This window comes from Haliotis cracherodii, unplaced genomic scaffold (genome assembly GCF_022045235.1).
Source record: "Haliotis cracherodii isolate W230 unplaced genomic scaffold, xgHalCrac1.p SCAF_14, whole genome shotgun sequence".
NCBI lineage: Eukaryota > Metazoa > Mollusca > Gastropoda > Lepetellida > Haliotidae > Haliotis > Haliotis cracherodii.
This window is the reverse complement of record NW_027266269.1, coordinates 34,229,941-34,254,524: the sequence shown is the minus strand read 5'-3', so window position 1 is coordinate 34,254,524 and position 24,584 is coordinate 34,229,941. Positions and strand designations below refer to the sequence as shown.

Genomic DNA, 24,584 nt, shown 5'->3' with positions numbered 1-24,584 from the left:
CTCACCTGCGTCTCACTCAGCAGTTGCGAGATGAACCCAGCTAGCCTGTCTCTTCTGTGTGATGCCATGTCTCACAGCAACTGTCTCATTTCAGAAGCCAGGCTGTAGTCTCACCTGTGTCTCACTCAGCAGCTGCGAGATGAACCCTGCCAGCCTGTCTCTTCTGTGTGATACGATAGCTCACAGCAACTGTCTCATTTCAGAAGCCAGGCTGTTGTCTCACCTGTGTCTCACTCAGCAGCTGCGAGATGAACCCTGCTAGCCTGTCTCTTCTGTGTGATGCCTTGTCTCATAACAACTGTCTCATTTCAGAAGCCAGGCTGTTGTCTCACCTGTGTCTCACTCAGCAGCTGCGAGATGAACCCAGCTAGCCTGTCTCTTCTGTGTGATGCCATGTCTCACAGCAACTGTCTCATTTCAGAAGCCAGGCTGTTGTCTCACCTGCGTCTCACTCAGCAGCTGCGAGATGAACCCTGCCAGCCTGTCTCTTCTGTGTGATACGATAGCTCACAGCAACTGTCTCATTTCAGAAGCCAGGCTGTTGTCTCACCTGTGTCTCACTCAGCAGCTGCGAGATGAACCCTGCTAGCCTGTCTCTTCTGTGTGATGCCTTGTCTCATAACAACTGTCTCATTTCAGAAGCCAGGCTGTTGTCTCACCTGCGTCTCACTCAGCAGCTGCGAGATGAACCCTGCCAGTCTGTCTCTTCTGTGTGATGCCTTGTCTCACAAAGACTGTCTCATTTCAGAAGCCATTCTGTTGTCTCACCTGTGTCTCACTCAGCAGCTGCGATATGAACCCTGCCAGCCTGTCTCTTCTGTGTGATGCCATGTCTCATAACAACTGTCTCATTTCAGAAGCCAGACTGTTGTCTCACCTGTGTCTCACTCAGCAGCTGCGATATGAACCCTGCCAGCCTGTCTCTTCTGTGTGATGCCATGTCTCACAGCAACTGTCTCATTTCAGAAGCCAGACTGTTGTCTCACCTGCGTCTCACTCAGCAGCTGCGATATGAACCCTGCCAGCCTGTCTCTTCTGTGTGATGCCATGTCTCACAGCAACTGCCTCATTTCAGAAGCCAGACTGTTGTCTCACCTGCGTCTCACTCAGCAGCTGCGATATGAACCCTGCCAGCCTGTCTCTTCTGTGTGATGCCATGTCTCACAGCAACTGTCTCATTTCAGAAGCCATACTGTTGTCTCACCTGCGTCTCACTCAGCAGCTGCGAGATGAACCCTGCCAGTCTGTCTCTTCTGTGTGATGCCATGTCTCATAACAACTGTCTCATTTCAGAAGCCAGACTGTTGTCTCACCTGTGTCTCACTGAGCAGCTGCGAGATGAACCCTGCCAGCCTGTCTCTTCTGTGTGATGCCATGTCTCACAGCAACTGTCTCATTTCAGAAGCCAGACTGTTGTCTCAGCAGCTGCGAGATGAACCCTGCCAGCCTGTCTCTTCTGTGTGATGCCATGTCTCACAACGACTGTCTCATTTCAGAAGCCAGACTGTTGTCTCACCTGTGTCTCACTGAGCAGCTGCGAGATGAACCCTGCCAGCCTGTCTCTTCTGTGTGATTCCATGTCTCACAGCAACTGTCTCATTTCAGAAGCCAGACTGTTGTCTCAGCAGCTGCGAGATGAACCCTGCCAGCCTGTCTCTTCTGTGTGATGCCATGTCTCACAGCAACTGTCTCATTTCAGAAGCCAGACTGTTGTCTCAGCAGCTGCGAGATGAACCCTGCCAGCCTGTCTCTTCTGTGTGATGCCATGTCTCACAGCAACTGTCTCATTTCAGAAGCCAGGCTGTTGTCTCACCTGCGTCTCACTCAGCAGCTGCGAGATGAACCCTGCCAGCCTGTCTCTTCTGTGTGATGCCATGTCTCATAACAACTGTCTCATTTCAGAAGCCAGGCTGTTGTCTCACCTGTGTCTCACTGAGCAGTTGCGAGATGAACCCTGCCAGCCTGTCTCTTCTGTGTGATGCCATGTCGCACAACAACAGTCTCACTGAAATTAATCTCAATGGAAACGAGGTAGTATAGCTGTTCTCACTGATTTCTCAAACCAAATGTTCTCATTTCATTATCGTGTAAGGTGCCACAAGTCACTGTGCAGAGTTGCTTCCCTTAGGTTCGAATTCTGTTTGCCCTGAGTAGGTTACTTGGGTCTATCCCCCGTGAGTGAGTGAGTGAGTGAGTGAGTGAGTGAGTGAGTGAGTTGGTTGGAGTGAGTGAGTGAGTGAGTGAGTGAGTGAGTGGGTGGGTGGATGGGTGGGTGAGTGAGTGAGTGAGTGAGTGAGAGTGAGTGAGTGAATGAGTTGGGTTTTATGCAGCTTTGAACACAATGTTTCAGTCAGCAAGAATGCAGTATACCGGACACCTTCCTCCATTTTGGTAAGGGATGTGCACAAGCTCATTCCCCATTAATGGTTTTCTATCAAATGCCATTTTTGTCACCTCGCTAAAATAACAGGGTGTTTGGCGGGCATGGTCCCCCTTCATTGTCTTGAGTTTAATACTTTACAAAGTAAGTGTAATGTTTAGTTACCAAAGTAAATACAAAATACAAAGTGTTTGCTGAAATGTGGCTCTGACGGATGTCACTGATGAGGTTGTCTCACAACATTATGGAACTTCTATCTTCAAGTTCTCTTTTGATGTTGATGATTTCGACATTTATGCATAGTTTTGATATTCAATTTCAAGGTTTAACATATTAAAACCCGTGAAGATCCGGAGTAGGATAGGTCTTCAGCAACCCATGCTTGCTGTAAAAGGCGACTGTGCTTGTCGTAAGAGGTGACTAACAGGATCGGGTGGTCAGGCTCACTGAGTTGGTTGATGCATGTCATCGTATCCCAATTGCATGGATCGATGCTCACGATGTTAATCACTGTCTTGTCTGGTCCAGACTCAATAATTTACAGACTGCCGTCATCGAGCTCGAATATTGCCGAATGTGGCGTTAAACAACAAGCAAACAAACAATCATATTAAACCATACAAATGCAAACAGGGTTATTTTTTCTGCTCATTTTGGGCTTTATCTCCCCATTTTTCAAATGTAGTGATGCTGTTGCGTGCAGCTTTATTAGTAGCATCAAACAAACATGGCGGATAGGTGTCCAGTATAATGCATGTGTACCTTTCGCACATATATGAAAATCCAAATTGAAGCCTGTCTTAGGAATTTACCACTTTGGAGAAACTCACGAGCAGGAATATGGTGCTTACAAACCTAGAAAGATAATCAGGGCAAATCTGGGCGTTAATCCATGATTGTAGGTTTCTGGCACACTTAAAGGACACTGCTTTAGAGATTTTGATGCACTAATGTTCTGATTATAATATCCCTTTGATGACTGATCCAGAGTTCCAGATAAGCTTTTGGTGTTGTGGGTATTTTACCCATGCATTTTAAAATCATTGGGTATCAGTAATTCTATCTGGGTATTCAAATTTCTTTTACTCACTAGTTTTTACAGATGTGGGTATTTAAGTTAAATATTTACAAACACTATTCATCTAGTCCCTGCAAAATGGTGTCGTGTGGGTTTGAGTGCTTTATAGGACTCAAAAATACCATGATACTTTCACAAGAAAGTGTGATGGCAAATGATCGTGACGTAACTGTCATCGTGGAGTTTGGCAAGGTTGACGGAATGCCCATTTATAATTTCAAAATAAGTTGCTGATTTGCCAATTGAATACGCAGGGTTACTTCACAATATTTTGATGATACGCACAAGTTTTATTTTTGTAGCTTATCTGTAATGTTCGTTGCATATTTGATACGATTGGATTTTATTTTACTGCGTATTTCTGCATTTCTGATGCGTATTTTACGCAGATACGCAGCTTATCTGGAGCTCTGTTGTTGTGTTTTTGGATGATCCTCCCCATGTCCTTGTACATTTATTCATGACCCTCACCAAATATGTAATCAGTAAACTGTCGTAAGAGGCGACTAACGGGATCGGATGGTCAGATTCGCTGACTTGGTTGATGCATGTCATTGATCCCAATTGCGTGAATCGATGCTCATGATACTAATCACTGGATTGTCTGGTCCAGACACAATTATTTACAGACCGCCGTCATATTGCTGGAATATTGCTGAGTGCGGCGTTAATCAAACAAACAAACAAACAAACAAACAAACAAACAAACAAACAAACAACTGTGTTCATAACGAACATGCTTATGATAAAATGACGGATATAAAGAATTTTGAGGGGGGGTCACGTCTTTTTGCAGTATATCTGCTGTATACATGCTTTTAACTATGATAACAACAAACTAATATTAGTGGTCCCTTTGAGTTCATTATGACCGTGGATTACTGTATTAATTTTTATGACCCTCCCCTAGAGACTGTCATAATTTTGGGTGACACTCCCCTGATTCCCTCAATGTTCCCGTTGTGGATCGGGTGGTCAGGCTCAGTGACTTGGTTCATAGCGTCTCAACATACCCCACCAGCATGGATCATTGCTTACAATGTCAATCACTGGATTGCCTGGACATGACTCAATTATTTACAGGCCATCGTCCTAAAGTTGGAATATTGTTGAGTGCAAGGTTAAGCAAAAATGCACAGTGTTTAACTATCTTTACAACACCACACTTCAGGGTTAGAGGGGCGGTCGGGTAGCCTAGTGGTTAAAAGCATTCGCTCGTCACGCCAAAGACAGGTTCGATTGTGACATGGGTACAATGTGTGAAGCCCATTTCTGATGTTCCCTGCCATGATATTGCTGGAATATTGCTAAAAGCGGCGTAAAACCATACTCACTCACTCACTCAGGGTTAGAAACTAACAGTTTTTGTCCACTAGTCCTTAGGATACCTTTACTATTGGGCAGTTTGGTAAGGACTACAGGAGTACCGCCAATTTTTAACACTGTACTTGTATCATGACAGTTTGGCAGTCTCAAGCTTGTGGCGAGGTTCATCGCATCCGCATGTCATCAGGGAAAAGTGAGGAATCTCCACCTCAACGATGCGAGAGTCACTGACCAAGCTGTCTCCGTACAAGGTCAGTATAAAATCAGGAGAATTTCAGTACAGAGGTTTCAAACTCAGATTTGATACCTTATTTGATAAAAATTCAGGTTTTGAATTTGTTTTTGAAAGACCTTAGTTGAATGCAGAGTATGGTCCATTTACTTAAAAATAAACGGGACATTTTGGTGACAGCAGAAGTTATGAGGGGCACCTCTGACTTGGCCACTTATGACACCAGTGCTGAGCACCTATTACTTGGCCACTTATAACACCAGTGCTGGGCACCTATTACTTGTCCACTTATAACACCAGTGCTGGGCACCTATTACTTGGCCACTTATGATGCCAGTGTTGGGCACCTATTACTTGTCCACTTATGAAGCCAGTGCTGGGCACCTATTACTTGTCCACTTATGATGCCAGTGCTGGGCACCTATTACTTGTCCACTTATGACACCAGTGCTGAGCACCTATTACTTGGCCACTTATAACACCAGTGCTGGGCACCTATTACTTGGCCACTTATAACACCAGTGCTGGGCACCTATTACTTGGCCACTTATAACACCAGTGCTGGGCACCTATTACTTGGCCACTTATGAAGCCAGTGCTGGGCACCTATTACTTGTCCACTTATGACGCCAGTGCTGGGCACCTATTACTTGTCCACTTATGACACCAGTGCCAGTCACCTATTACTTGTCCACTTATGAAGCCAGTGCTGGGCACCTATTACTTGTCCACTTATGACACCAGTGCTGAGCACCTATTACTTGTCCACTTATGACGCCAATGCCAGTCACCTATTACTTGTCCACTTATGACACCAGTGCTGGGCACCTATTCTGACTTGTCCCAGCCTTGTGACGAGTGGTTGTTTTCTCTCGCCTCATCCAAAGCTGTCATGTATTCAGATCTGCCCGAGCAGCCGGATCCTACATCTGTATCCCCAGCACTGCAAGTTCTTAGTCTACACTCTAGCAACATCGCCGACTCACTATTCTCAGTACTCAGAGACTGGACAAAAGGGAGACAACTCCACATCACGGATCTTGATGTCACCAACAACCAATCACTTACACCAGATTGTGTGGAAGACATTATCAGTATGACTTCAGGTAAGTCTTATGCATGAACTATCAGCTTTAATTGAATGTAAGACATTTGAAAAAAAGATATCCCTGATTTAAGGAGTTATTTTTCAAAACACACAGAAATGATATATTCCTGTGTTATAGGTTTTTGCATTCTTTAGAAACATTTGTAGTTTTCTTGCTAATCACAAGAACAACTGTAAAACATCTCACTTATAAACGACGACTTTATTTTAACAACAGGCCATCATCTGAGTTTTACAATACCTGTGTGACGCCACACCCGTAGTTAAGTGCGAGTAATCCTAATAAACATGGCCGTTCAAATACATATGATATCCGAAAACCTCCCGACGATACATTAAATGAATTTAAATGTTTAAAATGATGAATCCAGTTGATATGATAGTTGTTACATATGTCTACACTAAATGTTTTTATATCGAGGAGGAGTAGGGCCTTGGTTTTGAAAAAAATACTTTGTTCAAATAGATAGTAATTAATGTAAATGTAAAAATGTGTTATAAAAAAAGAAAACCTGTATGTCTTGAAACAGTGTCTTTCAAAAAACCCAGGTCCCCCCCTCACTGAAATACTAATGTAAACTGTGTCAAAGTTTACGCCCACTCCATATTTTCCTGCCCGTGAATATCCGGGGTAGAATAGGTCTTCAGCAACCCATGCTTGCTGTAAAAGGCGACTATGCTTGTCGTAAGAGGCGACTAACGGGATTGGTGGTCAGACTCGCTGACTTGGTTCATGCAGATCATCGATCCCAATTGCGTGGATTGATGCTCATGATGTCAATCACTGGATTATCTGGTCCAGACTCGATTATTTACAGAAAGCTGGAATATTGCTGAGAGCGGCGTTAAACAACAAACCAAACCAAACCTAAAATCATATTTTCCAGATTCATCTGGTCACAGTTCTCTACAGAGGTTTTCCTATGGATTGAACAGCTCAGATACTCTGCCTCAGAAGCTGAACATCAGTTCTCTCCCTTGCCTTACTTACCTCAACCTGAGGAAGGCCAAGATTTCTGCTGCAAGGATTGTTGACATATGTGGGGGGTGTCTGTCTGCGGAGTCAGTGCTGTCCATGTTGGTGTTGGATGGCCTCAAGCTTGCTGGTACAGACGTGGTACCTCAGTTGTGTGGTAAGTGTTGGTGTGTGTGTATGGAGTCAGTGCTGTCCATGTTGGTGTTGGATGGCCTCAAGCTTGCTGGTACAGACGTGGTACCTCAGTTGTGTGGTAAGTATTGGTGTGTGTGTATGGAGTCACTGCTGTCCATGTTGGTGTTGGATGGCCTCAAGCTTGCTGGTACAGACGTGGTACCTCAGTTGTGTGGTAACTGTTGATGTGTGTGTATGGAGTCAGTGCTGTCCATGTTGGTGTTGGATGGCCTCAAGCTTGCTGGTAGAGACGTGGTACCTCAGTTGTGTGGTAACTGTTGATGTGTGTGTATGGAGTCAGTGCTGTCCATGTTGGTGTTGGATGGCCTCAAGCTTGCTGGTAGAGACGTGGTACCTCAGTTGTGTGGTAAGTATTGGTGTGTGTGTATGGAGTCAGTGCTGTCCATGTTGGTGTTGGATAGCCTCAAGCTTGCTGATACAGACGTGGTACCTCAGTTGTGTGGTAAGTGTTGATGTTTGTGTATGGAGTTAGTGCTGTCCATGTTGGTGTTGGATGGCCTCAAGCTTGCTGGTACAGACGTGGTACCTCAGTTGTGTGGTAAGTGTTGATGTTTGTGTATGGAGTTAGTGCTGCCCATGTTGTCGTTGGATGGCCTCAAGCTTGCTGGTACAGATGTGGTACCTCAGTTGTGTGGTAAGTGTTGTGGCGTGTGTATGGAGTCAGTGCTGTCCATGTTGGTGTTGCCTATCAAACAATTCAACCTATTATTGTTCACATATATATTTTAAAATGCCTACCGGCAATGTTAGAATATTTTCATTTCAAAGACTTATGGTGATGTTGGTCCAGCCTATTTGCAGTACCATAAGTGTTGCCATTCTTTCAGGTCACCTGAAACATTCCAAGGTAACGACCTTGAGTTTTGGTGGGTGTTCATTGGCTGATAGTGACCTTTCAACCCTTTGTGACCTTATCGGTCAAGGTCATCCAATCCACATGCTCAAGCTGTCAGCCAATCGGATCACTGACACAGGAGTGAGGGCTGTCGTGGAGTCTCTTCTGAAGCAGACAACACATCCTCTCGGAGTTCTGGATCTCTCGAACAACACGGTGAGATAAAAGATTATTACCGTTGCATGTTTTCGTATTGTGAAATATCACTTTTACCTTACTTAACACTATGCCTATACAGGTAAGTATTCAAAATATTGCATTTAATCAGAAATGGTCATTATTAGAAATATTGTATACTGGTATGGAGTCAAACATGGGAACTAATCACTGTATTATATAATATCATTGTTGAAATGTCAAAATTTTAGACCTATTTTCTTTCACTCAAGTAAAATAAAAAGCTGCCTCCCCTCCCCTCCCCTCCCCTCCCCTCGCCTCCCCTCCCCTCGCCTCCCCTCGCCTCCCCTCCCCTCGCCTCCCCTCGCCTCCCCTCCCCTCCCCTCCCCTCCCCTCGCCTCACCTCCCCTCCCCTCGCCTCCCCTCCCCTCCCCTCCCCTCCCCTCGTATCACCTCCCCTCCCCTCCCCTCCCCTCCCCTCGCCTCCCCTCCCCTCGCCTCGCCTCCCCTCCCCTCCCCTCACCTCCCCTCCCCTCCCCTCGCCTCAATTCCCCTCCCCTCGCCTCAATTCCCCTCCCCTCACCTCCCCTCGCCTCGCCTCCCCTCCCCTCGCCTCCCCTCCCCTCCCCTCCCCTCACCTCCCCTCACCTCACCTCCCCTCGCCTCGCCTCCCCTCACCTCCCCTCGCCTGACCTCCCCTCCCCTCACCTCCCCTCCCCTCCCCTCACCTCCCCTCCCCTCCCCTCCCCTCACCTCCCCTCCCCTCCCCTCACCTCCTCTCGCCTCCCCTCCCCTCCCCTCCCCTCGATCTCAATCACTGGATTGTCTGGTCCAGACTTAGTTACAGGCGGCCATCACATAACTAGAATATTACTGAGTATGGCGTTAAACAACAAACTAACAACCAAACTTGGCGTCTACCCTGTCACATTGTTGGTTTCAGATCGGCAGTGATGGTGCTGCAACTCTCAGTCAGCTGTACCTTACAAAGACACATCAGTCGTCTCTGCACAGTCTCAACCTGGCAGGCAATACTATTCGTAAGTTCCCCGTGGGTATTCCAGGTTCTAGGTCCCTGCTACCTATGCTGGTTGTAGAAGGTGAATTAATGCATCAGGTAGTCACACTCGGCAACTTGGCAAATGGCGTGTCATGGAACACCAACGGGCTTGATATTTGATAATAATATCAGCCCCTTTAAGATCTGGGTTAGAATTGGTTCTCAGCAACCCATGCTTGTCCTCCCCGTGAATATCCGGGTTAGAATAGGTCTTCAGCAACCCATGCTTGTCTCCCCCGTGAATATCTGGGTTAGAATAGGTCTTCAGCAACCCAGACTTGACTCCCTCGTGAATATCTGGGTTAGAATAGGTCTTCAGCAACCCATGCTTGTCTCTCCCATGAAGATCTGGGTTAGAATAGGTTTTCAGCAACCCATGTTTGTCTACCCCGTGAATATCCGGGTTAGAATTGGTTTTCAGCAACCCATGCTTGTCTCCCCCGTGAAGATCTGGGTTAGAATAGGTCTTCAGGAACGCGTGCTTACCGTAAAAGGCGACTATGCTTGTCGTAAAAGGCGACTAACGGAATCGGGTGGTCAGACTCGCTGACTTGGTTGATGCATGTCATCGATCCCAATTGCGTGGATCGATGCTCATGATGTAAATCACTGGATTGTCTGGTCCAGATTCAATTATTTTGAAAACAACAAACCAAACCAAACCAAACCAAAACCATTTGCTTTAACATTTCTCATTGTAAATTTTCAAAGGTTAAGTGGAAACAATTTCTCAACACGTCCTTATTGTTTGATAGGACTTTTTATTATGGGCTCTACTTTGAGCACTGGTAAGTCATTTTTTAAGATGTTTAAAGACACTGAGACATGAACTGACAGTGTAACCGATGTCTTGGCATTACAGGTAAAGATGGAGTTATCTCCCTTATCTCCGTGTTGGGTGAAGGGCGGTGTTTGAAGACGGTCTACCTCAATGGCCAGCGCGATGCTATAAGCGAGGTGGACATGGAGGATGTATATGGGAGACTGGCCGCGACTCTGGGTGAGTTGGAAGACATTCCTGGTAATATCCTGGTAAAAACTACAATTGGAAAGCGAGCAATAGGGTAGCGAGCACATACCATATTTTCTTGAGTATAGTGCACACCCAAGTATAATGCGCACCCCCCTCTAGCGGAGTCATCTTAGCACTATGACTATAGACTACTATGCTGAAGTTAGGGAGTTACGATCATCTCAGTGATATGACTATGCTGAAGTGAGGGAGTTACGATCATCTTAGTGATATGACTATGCTGAAGTGAGGGAGTTACGCTCAACTTAGCACTATGACTATAGACTACTATGCTGAAGTGAGGGAGTTACGATCATCTTAGCACTATGACTATAGACTACTATGCTGAAGTGGGGGAGTTATGATCATCTTAGTGCCATGACTATGCTGAAGTGAGGGAGTTACGCTCATCTTAGCACTATGACTGTGCTAAAGTGAGGGAGTTACGATCATCTTAGCGCTATGACTATGCTGAAGTGAGGGAGTTACGCTCATCTTAGCACTGTGACTATGCTGAAGTAAGGGAGTTAAGATCATCTTAGTGCTGTGACTGTGCTAAAGAGAGGGAGTTACGATCATCTAAGCGCTATTACTATGCTGAAGTAAGGGAGGTACAATCATCTTAGCACTGTGACTGTGCTAAAGAGAGGGAGTTACGATCATCTTAGCGCTATGACTATGCTGAAGTGAGGGAGTTACGCTCATCTTAGCACTGTGACTATGCTGAAGTAAGGGAGTTAAGATCATCTTAGTGCTGTGACTGTGCTAAAGAGAGGGAGTTACGATCATCTAAGCGCTATTACTATGCTGAAGTGAGGGAGCTACAATCATCTTAGCGCTATGACTATGTTAAAGAGAAGGAGTTACATTCATCTTACTTAGCACTATGACTATAGACTACTATGCTAAAGTGTGGAGTTACGATCATCCTAGCACTATGACTCTGCTAAAGTGAGGGAGTTACGTTTATATCAGCACTATGACTGTGCTAAAGTGTGGGTGTTACCATCATCTTGACTCTCGTAACTCTATGTTAACGTGTGGGACTTACAATCATCTTAGTGCTATGACTGTTGTAAGTCTATATCATAGTATGGGCATTACAATTATTCATCACGTCACATCACTTTGTGGAACATATCCTAGGTCCCCTTAATTTTTAATACTGCATGATATGATGTAATTACTTTGATCTGTTACAGGTTTTAAGGTCTGTAAAGTGGGTGATAATTTTCAGCCCAACAGCAGTGATCTCCCTTCCTTACCAGAAAATCTTATAGTCAACCTGAAACACCTAGGAGGACAGCCAGGTAGGTAGCTATATACTTCATGTCTATCTGTGACTGTGACCCCTGAAGATCCGGGGTAGAATAGGTCTTCAGCAACCCATGCTTGCCGTAAAAGGCGGCCTGCAAGCCCCAGGTGATGAGATCGTATCCCGCAAATGACCAGGTTGTTCTTCAGCCTTGAGACCAGCAATGTTTACAGGTCTTTACAGTGTTGTCGCTACCCCTAGTGTACAGAACATGCACCCTGTGCACTCAAAAGAACCCTCTTCTCCGATGGTGGATGGCTAGATGGTGGAGACGCCAACACGTACATACACCGAAACACATGTGTCAAAACGTGTGGTGTCACCCTGGGCAGGTGACTTAGTTCAAATGTGCCTCTGTTCACCCAGCAGGGAATGGGTACCCGATATGTGAGGTGGATGTGAAAACCCTCTAGCACCCACAGGCAGCTTGGGTTGTATACTCCCCAGGGAGTCGAGAATGATAACTGGAATGCAAGTCTCTAAGTGGCCCAGTCCCTCTAAGGTCATGTTTCTCAGTGCAGAGTTGTGTCCCTTGGGTATGCCAGAGTCCTGTGATTGTAGATTCGATTATGTTTCTAGGTTTCTAGGTTTCCGTGATCGTGGGTTTCACCAAAGTGGTAAATGTCTGAGACCTGCATCACTTTGATCTTTCTAGAACATAAAGCTGACACACCATGACATAACTGGAATACTGTTCAAAGCAACGTCAACCCCAACTCACTCACTCTTTTTTTGTATGCTCCTTGCAGGGTCACTAGGAAAGCTATTGCACTCAAGTGCTATTGTAACAGACACTACACAGGATCTGCTGACTGGCCTCACACTGTCAGGAGTTCTAGAGATCAGTGCAGCACTCAAAGGTCTGGGTAAGAAAACCAGGGACTTCTCTTCGATTTCTAAATAAATTCCCTTGGTATGCAAATTGGGAAACAAATTAATCAAAATTGAGATTTATATAGGTAATATTTTCTTAAATTCAGCTTGTTCAACATTTTGTATTATCGTCACATTCAGTGGAATTACGTATCATTAAGTATCAAAGCCTCTTCTTCATTGGCTTTTAAATATGATTGTGAATAATTAAATGCTTGTTTTTAAGTTTGGTACGATGCTGTCCATCTGTCCAGGGTGTTATTATTGTCCCCCTGTGTGACACGTAATCCTATCATGATAAATGTAACTATCATCAACCAGTGTTTTAAGCCAACTCATTGCTGAGTATTTTATATTGGCTAGTATTGTGCACAGCCACCAGTGGCTAAAGTGATGACGTAAATCCTGCTGGAGTATCATGCAGGAAGCAGAGGTACTGTAAGTCCCCATGATCCCCAGCGAGGTGGTCTAGCTTTGGTTACTGGTGGCCTATAGCCCGTGTTTTAAGACTATACATGATATTGTCATGCTCCAGCATGTTTCATAAAGTGACTAGTACAAGCACCCCCCCCCCCCCCCCCCCCCCACACACACACACACACACACGCGCACGTCGCTATATAAGTGCAACACTCTTGGACGCGACGTTAATCCCAATTTCACCTCATCTCACCTCCTCCATCTCTTGTGAGTGAATGTTGTATTTTTAGCCAACCAATCAAAACAAGGCCTGGCTCCAGCGAAAGGGATACCATCAGTGCTCTGACCAATAAGCACTCAGATTACATTTCACAAACAGCAGTATTTCCTATGTTCCAAAGCTTTGTGGCCATCTTCACTACCCATTGATTCAATGTCTGGCAGGGGACACGGGTGGCCCAGTCGTCTAAGGCGCCATGATTCGCTGTGCAGAGTTGTGTCCCTTGGGCACGCCAGAAACCTGTGATTGTGGGTTCGAATCCCGGTTCGCCCCGATTATGTTTCTACGTTTGTCAGCACCATACCCGTGCTTGTGGGTTTCACCGAAGAGGTAAACGTCTGAAACCTGCATCACTTGGGGCTTTCCTCCCACATTAAGCTGACATGCCGCGATATAACTGGAATACTGTTAAAAGCGGAGTTAAACCCAACTCACTCACTCACTCACTCATGTCCGGCAACAATAGAGTACACATAAAGTTCATTCACAGAGACAAGCTCATTTGACTTTCGTGAGTTGTACACTGCCGCATTTCATTGTCTGACGTATAGGCGTTACAGTGGTCCCATGTGTTCCCGAGTGATGGAGGAACGTATTGTATACAAACTGACCATGTGCTGCTGGTAAACTTGACCGTGCCCATGTGCAGGTTCCGCTGAGTGTGTCATGTCTGCGGAGGAGTGGAACCTCATCACCGGCGCCAACAAAGACAGAGAAGTGCCATCATGGCTACAGGTGAGACCATCGGCCAAGCTGGAGACGTTGACTGAATGCATATTGTGTGCATGCATGCATGATTCAGGTGTGCATTGTAAAGTTTTATAGACATGACGGTTTTGTGGACAACAACTTCTTTATTGTTTGTGTGGTTTCATGGCTACTTCTGACCTTTGCATGCTGATATATCAACATTGTAAAGTTTTGAAGACATGACGCTTTTGTGGACAACAACTTCTTTATTGTTTGTGTGGTTTCATGGCTACTTCTGACCTTTGCATGCTGATATATCAACATTGTAAAGTTTTGAAGACATGTCGCTTTTGTGGACAACAACTTCTTTATTGTTTGTAACAAGGTTTCATGACTACTTCTTGTCCCTTCATCAGGGGAATATTGATTACGTAATTAGGTAAAGATATTGAGTTTTAATGAGAGGCTTATTTTACATAACAGTATAACACAGGAGTAACTAAGATCCCACCCCATTACTCTACTTTCACTGTAATTTATTGGCTTTTCTCCCATTTATCCCATTGCACCTTTGTACATTTATCTTTTTTTGTGTAAACATATCAGCGTGTTGTGTATCACTCAATACTCATTTCCTATATTCTCAATACACTTACTGAGACCTGTGAAGACCTGGGGTAGAATAGGTCTTCAGCAACCAATGCTTGCCTTAAATGGCGACTATGCTTGTCATAAAAGGCGACTAATGGGATCGGGTGGTCAGACTCGCTGATTTGGTTGATGCAGGTCACTGTGTCCCAATTGCGTGGATTGATGTTCATGATGTCAGTCACTGGATTGTCTGGTTCAGACTTGATATTCAGCATGGAAAAAGCGTTATAGGAATGGCCAATTATTGTTGTTGTTGTGGAGAACTGAAAAGGAAAAAAACTTTGTTTTGGTTTGAGAGTTCTTGAAGAAGCCCCCATGTTGATCCGCCACTGATAACTGTTCTGTAATTGTGGTCTCTGGATTGGCCACTGATAACTGTTGTGTCATTGTGGTCTCTGGATAGGCCACTGATAACTGTTGTGTCATTGTGCTCTCTGGATAGGCCACTGATAACTGTTGTGTCATTGTGGTCTCTGGATAGGCCACTGATAACTGTTGTGTCATTGTGCTCTCTGGATAGGCCACTGATAACTGTTGTGTCATTGTGCTTTCTGGATAGGCCACTGATAACTGTTGTGTCATTGTGGTCTCTGGATAGGCCACTGATAACTGTTGTGTCATTGTGGTCTCTGGAACTGCAACTGGTAACTGTTGTGTAATTGTGGTCTCTGGTTTGGCCACTGATAACTGTTGTGTAATTGTGGTCTCTGGATAGGCCACTGATAACTGTTGTGTCATTGTGCTCTCTGGAACTGCAACTGGTAACTGTTGTGTCATTGTGGTCTCTGGTTTGGCCACTGATAACTGTTCTGTAATTGTGGTCTCTGGATTGGCCACTGATAACTGTTGTGTCATTGTGGTCTCTGGTTTGGCCACTGATAACTGTTCTGTAATTGTGGTCTCTGGATTGACCACTGATAACTGTTCTGTAATTGTGGTCTCTGGATTGGCCACTGATAACTGTTGTGTCATTGTGGTCTCTGGTTTGGCCACTGATAACTGTTGTGTCATTGTGGTCTCTGGATTGACCACTGATAACTGTTCTGTAATTGTGGTCTCTGGATTGACCACTGATAACTGTTGTGTCATTGTGCTCTCTGGAACTGCAACTGGTAACTGTTGTGTAATTGTGGTCTCTGGTTTGGCCACTGATAACTGTTGTGTAATTGTGGTCTCTGGAACTGCAACTGGTAACTGTTGTGTCATTGTGGTCTCTGGTTTTGCCACTGGTAACTGTTGTGTCATTGTGGTCTCTGGATCTGCCACTGATAACTGTTGTGTCATTGTGGTCTCTGGTTTTGCCACTGGTAACTGTTGTGTAATTGTGGTCTCTGGTTTTGCCACTGATAACTGTTGTGTCATTGTGGTCTCTGGATCTGCCACTGGTAACTGTTGTGTAATTGTGGTCTCTGGTTTGGCCACTGATAACTGTTGTGTAATTGTGGACTCTGGATTGGCCACTGGTAACTGTTGTGTCATTGTGGTCTCTGGAACTGCAACTGGTAACTGTTGTGTAATTGTGGTCTCTGGTTTGGCCACTGATAACTGTTGTGTCATTGTGGTCTCTGGATAGGCCACTGATAACTGTTGTGTCATTGTGCTCTCTGGATCTGCTAATGATTACTGTTGTGTAATTGTGGTCTCTGGATCTGCCACTGATCGCTGTTGTGTAATTGTGGTCTCTGGATCTGCTACTGGTAATTGTTGTATAATTGTGTTTTCTCACCCCTCAGCTGCCTGATCACCGACAGCGGGCGGTGTACCTGTGTGGTCTCCCTGGCAACGTGTCAGTGCAGAAGCTGGAGGGGATGCTGGAGATGGAGGCTGACTGCAGCGTGGAGGAGGTTGTGCTCATCAAGGTGACGGGGATAGGGAGTTGGGTTTTACACCGCTTTGGTTTGTTTGTTTGTTGTTTAACCCCGCACTCAGCAATATTCCAGCTATAAGACGGCGGTCTGTAAATAATCGAGTCTGGACCAGACAATCCAGTGATCGATGTCATGAGCATCGATCTACCCAATCGGGATACGATGACATGCATCAACCAAGTTAGCGAGCCTGACCACCTGATCCCATTTGTGGCCTCTTACAACAAGCATAGTCACCTTTTACAGCAAGTATGTTCTCTGCTTTGGATAGTATTCCAGTTTTATCATGGCATGTCAGCTTGATGTGGAGGAAAGCCTGGAATAATGCAGGTCTTAGAATTTGCCAAAAATAACAAATCAGGACCCACAGACTTTAGAATTTATGCTCTTCGTAAGCGGTGACTATGCTTGTTGTATCGGGGTCAGGTGGTCAGACTCCCTGACTTTGTTGATGAGATCATGTCATCGTATCCCATTTGCGTGGATTGATGCTCATGAGGTCAGTCACTGGATTGTCTGGTCCAGACTTGATTATTTACAGACCGGCATCATATAGCTGGAATATTGCTGAGTGCAGCCTTAAACAATAAACAAACAAACAAACAAACAAACAAACAAACAAACAAACAGAAGCTGCAGGCTTTAATTAAACTCTTAAGGCCTTCATTAAAAATATTGCATCTAACTGTGACAAATAAATCAACATTAGAATTTACTACAGGCCAAGAGGACCCTCACAAATTTGAAACTGCGGCCCGACACAAGATCTACCTGCCACGGGCCTATGGCCAAGCACTTATTTCGTGCTCTGCTCTTAGATGTTTACCCGTTTGATGAAACCCGGTAGCTCGGGGCTGACAAAGCCAGAAACATCACCAGGGCAAACCAGGAATCGAACCCACAATTTTGGGTTTACTAAGGGATGTAATGCAATGTGCGATGGAGTGTCCGACCCAACCCCTCACACACTCATGCATTGATCAGTCGGGCAAATGACCACCTTCGTGGTCTGATTCTGCATGGATTGCAGGTGGTTCAATTCCTGGATGTGTCCTACCAAAAGATGTTAAACAATGGTACTTATTGTTACACCGCACCGCACCACACCACACCACACAGAGTACCACACACCACACACCACACCACACACCACACACCACACCACACCACACACCACACCACACACCACAACACCACACTGCACTGCACCGCACCGCACACCACACACCACACCACACAGCACTGCACAACACTGCACCGCACCACACACAGTACCACACACCACACCGCACCGCACCGCACCGCACCGCACCACACCATCACACACCACACCGCACCACACACAGTACCACAGCACAGCACAGCACAGCACAGCACAGCACAGCACAGCATGCCACGCCACGCCACGCCACGTCGCGCCGCGCCGCACCGCACTACACCACACACCACATCACACACCACACCACACACAGTACCACAGCACAGCACAGCACAGCACACCACACCACACCACACCACACCACACCACACCACACCACACACTGAATTGAACAAAATATACCTGTACCTGAAAAAAATCCCAATTTTGAACAAAATGACAAATTTTCTTCTGATTTGGCTGCGAAAGTCATCTAGTTGGGAATCCTAGGTAAATACTACTAAGTTATGTGATGTTGTCAGCCCGATCATGACGCTCTGCATCATTGTCAATAGATTTTAGTGACATTATATTGACTATTATTAACTCAGCTTACTTGACAGCACAGACTTTTACTAGACTCGGGCTTCAGGCTAGAGGTAAAATTTGTTGTTTTTGCCGGTGTAGGATCCAGTGACAAAATCTAACACTGGAGTAGCGTGGGTGTTGTTCTCTGATGGAGTCTCCGTCGACAAAGCCATTGACTTCTACCATCAGGGAGAGGTAAGTTTAAAACATTGATTATCAGTTCTGTACTAAAGCCTAATGGTGACACTTTGGTAGCGTCATTTTATTTTTTTCAAATCAAAATTTCTGGTTTAATCACTAATTTTTTTTTTTTTTAGTTTCAGTTTTATTCTGAAATGTATTTCAAAAACTCATAATTTTCATTTTTTTGTTGTCCCTTCAATTTTTTTATCACTATTTCTATTATTTTCTCATAATTTTGACTTTTTCTTCACAATGAGTATCAATCAACAGATCAGTACCTTTTGCAAGCTTTAGCTAGTTCAGAAGGAGAGAGAAACCGATAAAATTAGTGAAGAAGTGGTTTGATTGTTGTTTTGTTTGTTTGTTGTTTAACGCCTAACTCAGCAATATTCCAGCTATATGACGGCGGTCTGTAAATATTCATGCCTGGACCTGACAATCCAGTGATTGATATCATGAGCATCGATCTGTACAACTGAGATATGCTGACATGCATTAAACCTGATCCTGTTAGTTTCCTCTTACGACAAGCATGGGTTCCTGACGACCAATTCTAGCCCAGATCTTAACAGGCCTTAGTCATTGAGAGCTGTATGGATGAGGAGCGTTCAGGTGACAATGGAATCAGATTGTGCTGATATCATCTACAAGGGTGCCACCCTCCTGTTTTGTACTTGGGGCGGTCGGGTAGCCTAGTGGTTAAAGCGTTCGCTCGTCACGCTGAAGACCATTTCTGGTGTCCCCCGTCGTGATATTGCTGGAATATTGCTAAAAGCGGCGTAAAACCAAACTCACTCACTCACTCACTCACTCACTCACTCACTCACTCACTCACTCACTCACTCACTCACTCTTTCACTCACTCACTCACTCACTCACTCACTCACTCACTCACTCACTGTGCAGTACACTGGATACTGAGCCCTGTTAAGTGGTATTCCTGATGCCACTGTGCAGTATGCTGGATACTGAGCCCTGTTCAGTGGTATTCCTGATGCCACTGTGCAGTACACTGGATGACCTGAAATGTTTTTCTGGCACGTAGATGTCAATGTTTCATTGTTGTAATTTCTTTTTTAATTTTTTTTTTCTTGCAATGATATACTGCTGACTTTGTTTATGCTTGTCATTGTATCCCAACTGCTCATGATATCAATCACTGGATTGTCAGGTTCAGAACTGATTATTTACAGACACCATCATGTTGGTTGAATGTTGTTGAGCGGGCGTAAACAACAGTGAGGGAGTCAGTGAGTTTGGTTTAACGCCACTTTTAACAGTATTCCAGTTATATCGTGGCATGTCAGCTTAATGTGGGAGGAAAGCCCAAAGTGATGCAGGTCTCAGACGTTTACCACTTCGGTGAAACCCACGAGCACGGGTTTGGTGCGGACAACATAATCGTGGCGAAATGGGATTCGAACCCACAATCATAGGTTCCTGGCTTTCCCAAGGGACGCAACTCAGCACAGAATCGCGGTGCCTTAGACGACTGGGCCACCCATGCCCCCTGCATTAAACAACAAACAAACAAACAGTTACTACTTGAATGAGGAGCAATTACTTACATATTACAATATGATAACAATGATTAGTATTATTATTTGATTGTAGGCCATTGACCCATCCAGCACTGACCCATCTTGACTCACTGTCTATCTCCTTTCATATCAATTGTGGGGCAGTCAGGTAGGCTTGTGGTTAAAGCATTCGCTCATCACACCGAAGACCTGGGTTCGATTCCAGACATGGGTACAATGCGTGAAGCCCATTTCTGGTGCGGCCATCATGATATTGCTTGAATATTGCTAAAAGTGGCGTAAAACCATACTCACTCCCTCACTAACTCATATCAATTGCTTTGCAGGCGAAAATATTTGGTCAGCCATTTTCCATCTCTCGGATATGTGTAAAGATTGATGATGAGATGAACTTGGCACTGGAAGCAAAAGCAAGGTGGGTACAGAGATTGAACAACACGAGGGTCAGCACACTGCTCAAACTATGTCGCCATTGCTGCCCTCTATCTACAGGGAGGTTCCATGGTCTAGTGCCAATGTTTGGCCAAATTCTGGCTTGTTGGGCTTAGTTGAAGTGTGGGTAGGGTTTGTTCCCAGAGCATGACTCATGAATAGAGGTGCGTGGTATTATTGGTATACCAGTATATCATGATATGTAGAAGAAGAGAGGAACATGCATCACAATATGTTTGGACAATTCTGGTATTTTGCAGTTTTCAAAATCATGCATATCTTGCAAAGTACATTTTAGTCACCAACCTCTCCCCAAGAGCAGATACTTCCAAAGTACATTTTAGTCACCAACCTCTCCCCAAGAGCAGATACTTCCAAAGTACATTTTAGTCACCAACCTCTCCCCAAGGGCAGATACTTCCAAAGTACATTTTAGTCACCAATCTCTCCCGAAGGGCAGATACTTCCAAAGTACATTTTAGTCACCAACCTCTCCCCAAGAGCAGATACTTCCAAAGTACATTTTATTCACCAATCTCTCCCCAAGAGCAGACACTTCCAAAGTACATTTTAGTCACCAACCTCTCCCCAAGGGCAGATACTTCCAAAGTACATTTTAGTCACCAACCTCTCTCCAAGAGCAGACACTTCCAAAGTACATTTTAGTCACCAATCTCTCCCCAAGAGCAGATACTTCCAAAGTACATTTTAGTCACCAACCTCTCTCCAAGAGCAGACACTTCCAAAGTACATTTTAGTCACCAATCTCTCCCCAAGAGCAGACACTTCCAAAGTACATTTTAGTCACCAACCTCTCTCCAAGAGCAGACACTTCCAAAGTACATTTTAATCACCAACCTCCCCCAAGAGCAGATACTTCCAAAGTACATTTTAGTCACCAGCCTCTCCCCAAGGGCAGATACTTCCAAAGTACATTTTAGTCACCAACCTCTCCCCAAGGGCAGATACTTCCAAAGTACATTTTAGTCACCAACCTCTCCCCAAGAGCAGATACTTCCCAAGTACATTTTAGTCACCAACCTCTCCCCAAGAGCAGATACTTCCAAAGTACATTTTAGTCACCAACCTCTCCCCAAGGGCAGATACTTCCAAAGTACATTTTAGTCACCAACCTCTCCCCAAGAGCAGATACTTCCAAAGTACATTTTAGTCACCAACCTCACTGTCCACATACCTGTGATGTATGGGTGTCACGATAAATCGAAATATCAATATTGCTATTGGTAAGCACTTAAAGTCTTTAAATCGATTGTTAAATCGGTTTCCGATCAATATTATCAATTTCAGTTCGGGATATTGATAGTTTTGATTGTCGTTTCCATATCAATAAAATACATGCAATGCTGTTCAAATTTGTGTTTCTTTTGATCATGAGTGGTAGTAATTTACACATGGTAATGTGGAAGTTTCATTTTCTTAAATTATTAGGGTAAAGAAAAAACAAATCAGTCATATCTCAAACTTTACTTTTTATTTGTTGTTATGGTTATCACATTCAAAGGAAGCTTCAAAGAAAGCTTCAGTTCCAAGGTTTAATTGAACTCTAACATGTCGTAAATCCATCTAAAATGATACACTGAAAACTGTCGATATTTATAGCAATAGTTGCTTGCTTTATCAATAGTTATCGCAATAGTTGCTTGCAATATCAGTAGTTACTGCAATAGTTGCTTGCAATATCAATAGTTACTGCAATAGTGATTGCCAGACCAATAGTCACCCCTGCTGTGATGTATTGATGGTATTGTATTGATAGTGTTGTATTGATGACTCTCGTGTCCACATACCTTGGATGTATTGATGGTGTTGTATTGATAGTGTTGTATTGATGGTGTTGTATTGATAGTGTTGTATTGATGGTGTTGTATTGATGACTCTAGTGTCCACATACCTGTGTTGTATTGATGGTGTTGTGTTGTATTGATGGTGTTGTATTGATGATTCTAGTGTCCACATACCTTTGTTGTATTGATGGTGTTGTATTGATGACTCTCATGTCCACATACCTGTGATGTATTGATGTTGTGGTATTGATGGTGTTGTATTGATGGTGTTGTATTGATGGTGTTGTATTGATAGTGTTGTATTGCTGACTCTAGTCTCTGCATACCCGTGTTGTATTGATGGTGATGTATTGATGGTGTGGTATTGCTGACTCTAGTCTCTGCATACCCGTGTTGTTTTGATGGTGTTGTATTGATAGTGTTGTATTGCTGACTCTAGTCTCTGCATACCCGTGAAGTATTGTAATTGTGTTGTTTTGCTGAGTGTACATCTCTTCCTCCAGACAGGACCAAGAGACCCGCCTCCAGGCCCGCCGTGCGGAGGATGCAGCTCACCGGGCCCTCATCCTGCAGAACACAGAGGAGTCGTGGAAACGTCACGCCTACCGCCTCGCTCACCCGGCATACGCCGATGGCAGGATTTGGTGATGAGGGTCGTAAGCGACAACTATGCTTGGTTAGGTGATTGGGTTGCCAGGCTCGCTGACTTGGTTGATGCATGTCATGTTATCACAATTGCATGGATCGATGCTCATGGTGGCAATCACTGGATTGTCTGGTCCAGCCTCGATTATTTACGGACCGCCATCATATACCTGGAATATTGCTGAGTGCGGCATTAAACGACAAACAAACAAATGAATAGTACAACTGATCTACTGTTGAAAGCAGTTTTAAACTAAACTCTCCTACTCATACTTTTCAGCACTGCTGATAGGTGTATGTATCTACTCCTATGAAAATAAATGTGGTTTGGTAGGCTTGTGGTTAAGGTGTTCACTCGTCACACCGAAGACCCGGGTTCCATTCCTGACATGGGTACAATGTCTGAAGCTAATTTCTGGTTCCCCCTGCAGCGATGTTGCCGGAATATTGCTAAAAGCGATGTAAATCCACACTCACTCACTTACTCACTCACACCAGTATGAAGTGAAAGTTTACTTCCTGTCCTGTAAGAACCCCTGTTAGCATTCACAAGATTCGGTAGCGATCCAGTTGTTGGACTGCCTCCGTCGTCTAGTGGTAGAACGTCTGTCCAGAGAGTGGAAGGTCTGTGGTTCAATCTCTGGCCACGTTACACCAAAAGAAGTTATAAGATGGTACTTGTTACCGTGTCTGGCACTCAGCATTAAGGTGCTAAAACAAGGACTGGTCAGCTCGGAGTCAGTATACTGTGTCTGAGTGGGGTATTCCTGTTAAACTGCAGCATGGTATCTCAGTGAGCTAGCACTATAAATCGGCATCAATCTGGACTAGTACAAGCAGCCACATGCATTTAAACCCCATTTAACCTCACCTTATTTATATTGACTGTAAGTGACAGCGAATGATTGAAGTGTTGGTAAAATGTCAAGTGCTGTTGTGGCCCGATTGTAACAGAGATCCCTCAGTGACATTTGTCTATATGTCATCTGTTGTTACGGCACAGGTGTCTCGGCGCCAGGAGTCTTCAGCCTGTCATCCCTTTATTCAGTCAAGTCCAACTTTGAAAAGGAAGAGTGACAATTTAGTCCTCAATGAGTGACTCATTCAGAGAACTGAGAATGAATTCATTAGAATGGGACAATAAGTAAATGTAACCTTTATACATCAGCAACGGGGAGTAGTTAATGTGTCAATTCATTTATGACAATTTTCAACTGACATAAAATTCATAAAAAAAGATATTTTTTTCCTCAGCCAAACATGTTTTTTTCTTGTTTTGCTTAGCTTCTGTTATGACACTATTTGTCAAATATATTGCCAAAATAATTCATTCAACAAATGTGTGTATGAACTATTATTTTATTGATGTAGTGTATATTGTTAAAGCATTTATATTATACTACTCAAAACGAGTTAAAGACCACCCACAATTGAAAGGATGTGTTGCAATACCCATGGCACCAAGCATCACAGATGAACTATAGTGGTATAAAAAAAATAAAATTCTTAGCTTCTTTTGTGTAGTATATAGAGAATCCCACCCAAGTGTCTTTTGATATCAAATATATCAACACGAGTTGATAAAAGTGGGAAAACTCTGAGGCTTGTCGATGATTTTTTTCCACTTTATGAACGAGTGTTGATATATTTGATATCAAAAGACACGAGGGTGAGATTTTATTTAACATCCAACATCATTCTTCCAACTTTTTCAGTTTGTAGAAAGTAATAAGCAGTGTCTTAAGTGTAAAAAGTACTGCTAACAGCTTCAGTAGC

General features: G+C 44.3%; 1 protein-coding gene across 1 annotated transcript in view; it reads left to right on the top strand.

The window, feature by feature from the left end:
* The window catches only part of LOC139460763 (uncharacterized), a 35,037-nt gene extending 12,033 nt beyond the window's left edge, over positions 1-23,004 (top strand). The window contains exons 7-20 of the mRNA XM_071242234.1: positions 1,903-2,031; positions 4,921-5,035; positions 5,919-6,122; positions 7,012-7,257; positions 8,123-8,346; positions 9,251-9,347; positions 10,230-10,367; positions 11,582-11,689; positions 12,444-12,560; positions 13,917-14,002; positions 16,342-16,467; positions 18,302-18,397; positions 20,253-20,341; positions 22,667-23,004. Coding sequence (XP_071098335.1) covers positions 1,903-2,031; positions 4,921-5,035; positions 5,919-6,122; positions 7,012-7,257; positions 8,123-8,346; positions 9,251-9,347; positions 10,230-10,367; positions 11,582-11,689; positions 12,444-12,560; positions 13,917-14,002; positions 16,342-16,467; positions 18,302-18,397; positions 20,253-20,341; positions 22,667-22,811 — 1,920 coding nt within the window. The 3' untranslated portion in view covers positions 22,812-23,004. The remainder of the gene's footprint in view (positions 1-1,902; positions 2,032-4,920; positions 5,036-5,918; positions 6,123-7,011; positions 7,258-8,122; positions 8,347-9,250; positions 9,348-10,229; positions 10,368-11,581; positions 11,690-12,443; positions 12,561-13,916; positions 14,003-16,341; positions 16,468-18,301; positions 18,398-20,252; positions 20,342-22,666) is intronic.
* The last annotated feature ends 1,580 nt before the right edge of the window (positions 23,005-24,584 follow it).